A 10,259-nucleotide genomic window follows, 5' to 3' on the forward strand; every position below is an offset into this window, starting at 1 on the left:
CTCATTTGGTTTTGCTTTATTTGGATTGGCATGTTCAAGTCATGTGTATACTTTTCTATTACAATGTAAATATTTCCCTGACTTGTGATTTTTTAAAAAAAAACAATTTTATGTTAAATGTTAAGCCTTTGTCTTATTTTCTTATTTGCTTTGTTTTAAATTAATCTTAAAGGTTTTAAGACCTCCTAAATCATTTGATTCTGAGTAATGCTTTTAAAAGTATGAAACATGGTACTCAGGAAGCCACACTCAAGTTTTACTGCTTTTAGTTGCAACTGATATATCCTTTAAAAATTATGACTCCAGCCAACTAGTATACCCTTAATGTCATCTTATGTAGATAACATAATGTCATTCAATTAGAAATGAACATGGAAAGACAAAGTTTTTGCCCATGTATACCACACACTTTAAAGAGTCTCTATTTAGTCTAAATTCTAAATAGTTTCTTTAAACTTTTAATCATCGCATTAGAAATATAAACACTGCAAGATACACAGGCAGTTAGAAAAGTGGTCAGTTTTAAAGAAGCATTTGTCAGTTTATTTTTAATATATAAACTGAATCTCTTTCAAATCATTATTTCCAGAAATCAGAGTGACGTGTCCAGTTAGGCAGTAAAACTACAGGCTTCTAATATTTCCCATAAGCCAACAGACAATAGCCTCATTCACCATTCACCCTGGAAAAGCACAATGCCATGTAATTTATATAAGCCATAAATGGAACAGTAGCTTCATGTAGCTTGAGACCAACTAACGCAAGTTTGCTAAATCTATTCAGTGTCTCAGGATATGAAAAAATACATAGTCACTAAAACTCCTAAACATATTTTAAATGTATAATCTCAGTATTTGAGTGCAATAATATACAAATATTCTTTCTCTTAAAGGAATGGACAGAATATACATTTCGATAGTTTGTGTAGTTGAAGCTACTAAAATTTAAAAGATAATAAGATTTTGTCCTCCATTTTCAACAAGAGAGTAGAACTATTTACATTGTAAAGGTTGGCATTATTTCCACATAACATGTCAATATCTAAAAAGTATCATAACTTCTTAAACTGTTCCACATTAATTATAAATAACAAAATAAAAATTAATTACAATCTGGAAATAGAAAAACTTTCAGTCAAAATACCTCAATAAAGAAACACAAACGTTGTCATTGAATATTAATGCTTTCATTCTAACAAAATCTGCATTTTAACCACATAGCATTCAAATAAATTATATAACTTAATTTCATTATCAATAATTTTATATTACCTGTTGATCAGCCTCACATCCTTTATTTTAAAACTTGTATTCTTTTTAAGTGTAATATGCTTTCCCCCCATAAACTACCAATATCTAGGAAGGCTGAAAGGAAACTAGATAAACATCTGCTGTTAAAAATCCTAGAATATTTTCAGGAAAAACTGAAGTTGAAAACAAACTCATATTCATTCAAAAGTAAGTTGCCTGCATGAGAAAAAGTCTTATGTTAGACTATTGGCTGTATTCCAAAATAAATTCTTTTGAATTATACCTTGCAGATTCCACTGGCATCAATGAAGCTTGAAAACTCACAGGTGTGGAATTAATAAAACTAAGTGGTTCGTTTCTAATTACAATGCACACTACCAAGAACAGACAAGCAGAGCGCTGGTCTTGTGGGTACTATGCTTTCTCCTCCTTTAAAAACGTGTGCTGGGGGAGGGGGCGAGGGGAGAGTGCTGGGAAGGAGGGAAAAGCCTTTTCCTAGAGCACTGAACTGAAAGGAAGCTCAAGTGGAACTGAATCAGGATCCAGTAGTTGGTGGAGATAAAGTGATTATCAATTTCTAGAAACTCGTACATTACTTACTAGAAGTGGGTGAAATGTCTGTCCGGGTGCTTGCCCAAGAACAAATAAAACTCCAGAAGGAAAATTACATATTACAAGGAAAAGTAACTGCCTAGTTGGCCACAAAAATAAGCTTGGCTCTTCTGAGAACAATCTTCGTTTTTCCATTCTGGAAGGCAGGCAGTGGTGCTCAGCCACCCTTTCCCAGGGTCCTCCAAGGCACCTCACCGCTTGGATGACAGTTCCATAGAAGCTCAGCCTTTCTCTAACAGTTTCAGTTCCCACAGACCCCACTTAAAATTCTATAGGACGTCTCTATCACATAACATGACATATTCATTAATTATTTTAAAACCCCAAAGCACACTGAGAACATTTTCTTAAGGAATAAAAAGAAAGCAAAAACACTATTCAAATACCCCCAGAGATCCAAGAATAAGTTCTACAGTCAATGGTGATGAGGTGCAAAATCAACATTTTCTGGGAATTCCAGTACCTTCCAAGTCCCCAGGTGTTGATCCTGTAGCACGCTGGCATGGCAGGGCCCGGGCCCAGGACTGATCGCCCGTCGGTGCTGGTTACTCCTTGTTTAATTTGAATCGAAAACACGTTTTCCCCATTCTTGAAACCCTGCCCTTTTTATTATGCTTTCCGCCGCCCAAATGTGAGGTTCACCTCTTGCTGGGGAGGTGGGGGGAGAAAGCCGCACACACAAGTCACAGCTCCGTTTGGCAAAGCTCACTCCACAGTTCCCCGAGGGGCAAAGTGAAGACAAACCGGTTTATTATGTCAATGAAGCTGAAGTCCTTAACAAAATCATTTAGTTAGCGGGGAGGGGTGGGGGGGAAGCAGAGAAGGTGTGAAGGAATTCTGGGCTGAGAAGGGAGACTTACTTACATGTTGGCATTACTGCGCGGAGGTCCCCTGAGGCCTCTTGGTCATCCTCCACCACTTGCGGCTCTCCGCTGCCCCGAGCTCCACGCTCCGCCAAGGGGACCCCTGCGTCTGGGCCGAGCGTGGCGGCTGGACCCTCCGTCACGCCCTTTCTGGAGAGTTCATCGGGTTTCCCGGCAGCTGACTGCTCCACGCCCGCGCTCAGGGCGGCGCAAGGTGGACCCCGGGCGCGGCGGAGTTCAAGAGCGAATCCTGTGCGCGAGGGGGCGGGCGGGCGGCAGGTTCCTCCTCGCCCAGAAGTTTCAGAGTCAGGGCGACACGCTGAGGCTGCAGGGTCAGCCTCCCAGACGGAGGAGTGCGACCCGCGGTCCTCGCCCCGGCTGGGTGAGGTGGGTCTTGGTCCCCCGCTTTGGGGCTCTGGGCTCCCGGCTTGCGCGAGCCGCTGTCCCCCGGCCGCCGATCCGCCCGCGCTTCCGGCGCCGCGGCTTGGCCGGAGCCCGGGTCTCAGGTGCGGCTGTCCCGGCTGAGCGCGGCCCTCGGGCGGCTCGGGTCTGGGCGCTCCGCGGTGGGGCCGTCCCGATCGCGCCGCTGCCCCACCCAGGATCGTCAACCCGAGGGCAGAAAGGGAGAAGTCGCCCCGCTGGGCGGGCCGGGCGCAGGCAGCAGGGAGAAAGTGACCGCGACAGCTGGGGGTGGGAGATTGGCGCAGAGCCGGGCGCAGCTCTCAGGCAGGGAGGGGATAGGGCAGAGCCCGAGGTCACCCAAAGGCAGGAGTGCTGAACCCAGTAGACCCCCGGCGAAAGAAATGAGAAGCTCGGAATGCAGGCGCTCCGGGGGGCATCTCCTCCCTGCCCCCGGCTGTTGCACGCCCCCAGCCAACTTGGGTCCCCGGGTCCCCCTGAGGGACTCCTCTCTCAAGCTCCTGAACTGTAGCTTTACTTTACTCTTCTCTTTCCTCTTTTCCACACCCCCCCCACCTGATACCCCCCTCTCCTCCACCTGATCCCCCCTCCCCACCACCTTTCAAAAAAAAATAATAAAGAAATGAAGGTATATTAACAAGGACTTGGGAAAACATTAACACATTTTTTTTTGAACAGTATTAATTTGCCAATGCGAATCCAGCTACTTACTGCTACCTGCCTGTTGCTCCTATAAAGTAGCTGCCCTACTAAAGATATGGACACCTCCCCTTGGAGCCAAGAAGAGAGAAAAGGGGCTGACACTTGTAAGAGAGTCCCTTCCCATTGTGTATTATCAGAGCTAGTTCATAAAATACTAGATACAAACCTTCGGGTGCCAGATCTGTATGAACATCCAGAGCCAGAAACAGCCTACCCTACCCAACGTGTTCAAATGCAGGCACGCACAGGCCATACCCAGACGTACCATAGAGATTATTTATCTTTGATTGGCTAGTGATAAAAAAAAAAAAAAAAAAAAAACTGTTGGGGTGGAGAGAAAAGAACAGGACTTGAGAACAGACAGTGACAGGCAAAAAGAAAACTGGACCTCTGCCACCAAATCCAGGGGCTTGACCAGGGTGTGTTCTACTTGTCTCTTTTATCAGTATTTATTTTGATGAATAAACAGGATTAATAGAGACTTTGCATTGTAGCACTTAAGGGAAAGCTGAAGTTCTCTAACCAAGCTTCTGTTATTATGAACCCCAGAGATAGATGTAAGGTCTGCACAAACCAGTTAGAAGTAACCAGGGGCTATGGCCCAGGTCCCCAAACTCCCAATTCAAGTTGGTCTCTTATACCACATTGTCCCAAAGAAATTTCTTAAGTTCTACTCAGAATTTCTTGAAAATGACATCATTTCACAGTTTTGTGAGTGAAATGATGAGCTCAGTGTCTTTCACAAGACTGCAAAATAACATTTAAGGGTATGGTATCATCTGAAGGCTTGACTGGGGAAAGATCTGCTTCCATATTCTTAAATATATTTTTAAATATAGTTTATATATATATCTGCATTAATCAATGTTCTCCAGAAATACAGAACCAACTTTGTGTGTATATGTACCTAGATTTATTTTAAGGAATTGGCTCAGGCTATTGTGGAGGTGAAAGTCCAAAATCTGTTAGGAGAGGCCAGCAGGCTAGAAACTCAGGGAAAAGGTGCAATGGGAGCCTGAAAGCCATCTGCTAGCAGAATTCTTATGTCCTCTGAAGAGGTTGGTGTTTGTTCTGTTAGGCCTTCAAATGATTGGATAAAGCTTCCTGACTTATTAAAGATAACTTTCTTATAAGTCAGTTGGTTTGAGATATTTGTTTTCTTTTGGTTTTGTTGTAGTTATTTTGGTACCAGAGATTGAACCCAGGGGTGCTTAACCACTGAGCCACAAACCTAGCCCTTTTTATTTTATTTATTTATTTTATTTTGAGACAGGGCTTCACTAAGTTGCTGAGGCTGGCTTTGAACTCGTGATCCTCCTGCCTCAGCCTCCCAAGTTACTGGAATTATAGGTGTGCACCCCCATGCCTGACTAAGCCATTGGCTTTTAAAATAATTGTTTAGAGTATTTTTAAATTTTATTTTCTGTTTTATATTTTGACAAGTTATAATTATATGTTGATATAGGGCACAACTTGATATCTTGATTTATATATACAATGTTAATAATTAACTCAAATTAATTAATCTATCCATCACCTCACATATTTATCATTTTGTGTGTGTGGTGAGAACATTTGAAATTTACTCTCAGTAATTTTGAAATATACATTTTTATTAACTATAGTCACATGTTATGCAAATGATCTCAAAATATATTCCTCCTGTCTCATTGAAACATAATGTTCTTTGACCAACTTCTCCCCATTCCCACTGACACCCTCTACCATTTTACTCTCTACTTTAATGAGTTTAACTGTTTTATATTTCACATACAAATGAGATCATGTGGTATTGTTCTTTTGTCTATCATCAGATGAATGGATAAAGAAAATACATTATATATATATACATATATATGTATATATATATATATATTTCATTCTTTTATGCATATATATATGCACAATAGAATACTATTTAACCATACAGAAGAAGGAAATGCTATCATTTGACAACATAAATGAATCTGGATGACATTAGGCAAAACCAACTGATGTGTGTGTTAATCTCATCCAAAAAACACCTCCATAAAAACATCCAGAATGATTTCTGACCAGCTACCTAAACAGCATGACTAAGCCAAGTAAACATGTCAAATTATGGGCTGGGGTTGTGGTTCAGTGGTAGAGGGCTTGCCTAGCATGTGTGAGGGACTGGGTTCGATTCTCAGCACCACATATAAATAAATAAAATAAAGGTCCAGCAACAGCTAAAAAATATTTTTAAAAAATTCCAAATTAACTATTACATTAACCAAAGTCAATTGACATTCTTTGAGAAGATAGGAAAGTATTTTCATGTGCCATTACATATATTATATATTAATATCAATTATGTTCATAATTTATGCATTGATATTTTTATGCAGCCATGTGAATCACAGCGGAAATATTTGAATGGGCCTTTGCCTGTCCTTGGTCAATTAGGTTAGCAACATCTGTAGATTTTGAAAGTTCTATCCTCAAACTAAGGATTTATTCTTTATTTGTGAAAGCATGTTAAGGAAATGGGGTGTCTGGTAGAAAGTACAGGGTCTCTTAACACAATACACTTGGGTTCAAACCTTGGCCCTGAAATTTACCAATATGATGAAGTCGGCAGTGTAACTGTGTATTTGTAGACTGATTTGTAAAATCACAACAACAGTACTTAGAATGTTTAACTCACAGAGCTTTTGGACAGATTCAATGAGCTCAGGACAGAGAGCATTCAGTGAATTTCCTGGAATTTGGTAATATCAGTTGCCTCCTCCTGCCCCACATATCATCTCATCCTAGAACTGAAGTGCCAGGACCACATTCCTCTGCATACAGGAATCTTCTGAGAACATTCCAGGCAAATGAATACTGGACATCTGCTTGAATCCCTTAACATTGATGAACACTCAACTATGAGAAACTTCCTCTTTCCATTGATTGAATCTAACATTCATGGCTTCGGCTTCCATTCAGAACAAGGACATTCTATCTTCCACAATAAGTCTTTCAAATATCTGAAGACAGCTATCATCTCCCCCTCAGTCTTCCCTTATTCAGTGTTCACAGCTCTCATTATTTTAACCATTCAGTGTCTGGTTCCTGGATTTGCTCTTTCCTATCCACAGGGGTCAATATGAACCTTCTTTACCAGGTACGCAAAGTGGATTCCACACTTCACTCCTGATAACTGTAGGATCCTTATCTTACCTGAACTGGATGTTAATCTGGTGTAAATAAAAGTGAATATTGACTTTTTGAGCAGACTCAAACGCTATGCACAGCAGGAATAGGTATAGTCGTGATAAATTGATCTAGGTGCCAGACGGTATATAAATTGTTTTTTAATAAATCAAGGTCAAGAAATGTATCTTTAACTCGTAAATAATTCAACCCAACTGGAAGTTTCTGTCTTAATCTCCTATTTTTTCCTTCATCAATCCATGTCCTCCCCTTTCACCAGGTATATTGCTTTCTTCAGCAGGGAGGGATAGAAGAAAGCTGACTCCTATGGGTCAGTCAATATCAACCAATCCAGCTCTTGGACATGGTCCACCTGGGATGTCAATGAGACTCTTCCAGGCTCCCTGCTGACTCCCTGATGTTCAGCTTAGTCCCTACAAGCAGCCCTTCTTTCTGGAACTTTGCTTTCCTCCCTGGTGTCTGTCTAAGAGGCAGAGGGCAGGACCCCTTAGAACCACTTATCAACCTGATCTCACAGACTGCCCTTCCCCTACCCCATCCTGTCTGACAGGGGGAGATAGATTTGCTTTCTGTGTTTTCCTCCACATTCTTCTGTACCTCAACTCCCCTCAGCACCCTTAGGGCTTAAAGTTATGAGAAGGAATTTCAGACATTCTGAATGCTTTCTGTTGTCTCCTCTGCCCCCTCATTCACACAAGCTATGGAAATGCACATGCTAGAAACTTGAATAGAGAGAGGAGGAAGGGGAACAAAAATCTAAACTATCAAAAATATCATGGCTCGCATGAATTCAAGATTTCTACAGATAATTATTATTTCTGTTTCAAGAATAGGAAATTAAAGTTCAAAATGGTTAAGCAAAGTTCCCAAGATCATACAGTTGTGAAAGACCCTGATCCCTATGCTAAGTTCTGAGTGACTTCTAATACTGTGCTTTTCCTTCATGGCTCTAAGTCTTTTCAGATGAACTGCCAGAAACCGTACTCAACAACATGGCATAAATTTTCTGAATCCATATCAAGGAATATATTCTGAATCCAAATCAAAGAACCTAGTATATTCCATTCTGTTACATTCAGTCCAATGTATCCGTCTGCAGATATCAATTGAAATTTGATTCCTCTATGGACCTTAACAATCTTTAATAACTTTTTGTTACATATATATATGTTAAAAATAGATGTATGTTATATATATATATGTTAAATATATATGTTAAATATAATATATATATATATATATATATATATATATATATATATATATATATTTGGTACTGGGGATTGAACTCAGGGGCACTTGACCACTGAGCCACATCCCCAGCCCTATTTTGTATTTTATTTAGACACAGGGTCTCACTGAATTGCTTAGCACTTCACTTTTGCAGAGGCTGGCTTTGAACTCGCAATCCTCCTGACTCAGCCTCCCAAGTGCTGGTATTATAGGCATGTGCCACTACACCAGGCCATACAAATTTAATAATGCTATTTCCTACATGAGAGGCCTGAAGAGGCCTGCTTCCTGGTGATTGATCTATTTATAGTAAGCATTCGGTGGCACACACTTCCAGCCACCTTACCCATCTTGCTTTATTCTTATTCCACACTTTTGCCCAAATGGAGCTCCAAAATTATCATAGTATTTTATATAAATGAAGAGGTTCAAGTAGATCTTCTATTCTCCTGATCTATGGATGAGTCATTCCAGGTATCCATCTAGAACAGGACTCCGAGGACAGGATATGTTCTTGGTGTTCACCTGCTGATATCTTGCTCTTTTCAAGTGCTTGAAAGACATCATTCATCTTGATTCTACTTTTTATGAATCCTTCTTTCCTATGAGAAAATCAGAACAAATTATATATTATTTTCAAGTTGACAAGGTATATATTGTAAGTCCAGTTCTTAGAGTATGGGGATGAATGTAGGCTGCTATCAACTGCATGTACTGAATGAAGTCTTTTCAAGTACTAGAAGCATTTTAGTCTTTCATATAATTAATGAAAGACTACTAATGAAAATTATACAAATATTAATATGGACAACAATCACCACTATTTTTAGTGCTTCCTTTGTATATAACACTCTATTAAAAATAATTATGGCCAGGCCCTGTGGTACACACTATAATCCCAGTGGCTTGGGAGGCTCATGCAGGAGAATGGAGAGTTCAAGCCAGCCTCAACAAAAGCGAGATTCTAAGCAACTCAGTGAGACCCTGTCTAAATAAAATACAAAATAGGGCTGGGGATGTGACTCAGCAGTCGAGTGCCTCTGAGTTCAACCCCGGCAAACTGCCCCCACACACATACACAAATTAGGTATAAGACCTCCTTTAATCTTTGCACCAACCCTACAGACAAAGGGACATGGTCCAAAAGACTGCAGCCAATTGGGATTTAAACTCCAGTTTTTCCTGGTTACAACCCTATACCAACTCAGGTCCAGCTGTCCTTGCATAAATCATTTTTGCAGAGACTCCAGAGTACATTCTGATTAAGAGAAATGCAAAGAAAAAAGACATGGATCTAGGACATATAAGCATGCAGGCTGTTATTTTATTTTCCTGGCTTTAACCAATTTGGATGAGTACTAACTAATGTCTCTGAGAATCTGACTGTGTATTTATGCACTGCTTTAGTACACGTTATAGTTTCAAAAATTGGAAACCACTAACAATTATACAAAAAAAAAAACTGTCCCTGGGAAGAAATGAAAGAATAAGGATTGCATTCATCTAAGTAATTATGAATTTGACTTCACAGATATTAATTTATGTATTCAATAAAAATATTAACTACTATATAGCAAGCATTATTCTAGACACTTGTCACTACAGCAGTGAACAAAGAGTTCATGTTTTCATTGAGCTCATATTGTTGGTGTGAAGGGGATGACAGATAATAAAGTAATGAAAAATAGTATGTAGATAGTGATAGAACCCATTAAAAATAAAGCAAGGAAAGATTCGAGTAAAATAGGGTGGTCAGGGAAGATTCTTTAATAAGATGACACTGAAGAAGAGACTTCAACTAAGTGGATGATAGATCCAGACAGTTATGTGAAGGAAGAGTCTCCCAAACAAGGAGAAGCAAGTGCAAATGCCCATGGCAGTGTGGGCTTAGCTTACATACAAGTAAAAAGAGAATGGGCAAGCTAGGTTTCAGGGGTAAATAAGGGAGTATAAATCTAAGGGAGTATAAAAGGCCACAGTAAGTGAATTGTGTTACACA

At 40.1% G+C, this 10,259-nt stretch overlaps 1 protein-coding gene across 1 annotated transcript in view; it reads right to left on the minus strand.

The window, feature by feature from the left end:
- The window catches only part of Adgrg6 (adhesion G protein-coupled receptor G6), a 134,817-nt gene extending 132,007 nt beyond the window's left edge, over positions 1-2,810 (minus strand). The window contains exon 1 of the mRNA XM_026397618.2: positions 2,727-2,810. Coding sequence (XP_026253403.2) covers positions 2,727-2,728 — 2 coding nt within the window. The 5' untranslated portion in view covers positions 2,729-2,810. The remainder of the gene's footprint in view (positions 1-2,726) is intronic.
- Positions 2,811-10,259: the final 7,449 nt, after the last annotated feature.

Source organism: Urocitellus parryii, chromosome 8 (assembly GCF_045843805.1).
Source record: "Urocitellus parryii isolate mUroPar1 chromosome 8, mUroPar1.hap1, whole genome shotgun sequence".
In the NCBI taxonomy this organism is placed as follows: Eukaryota; Metazoa; Chordata; class Mammalia; order Rodentia; family Sciuridae; genus Urocitellus; species Urocitellus parryii.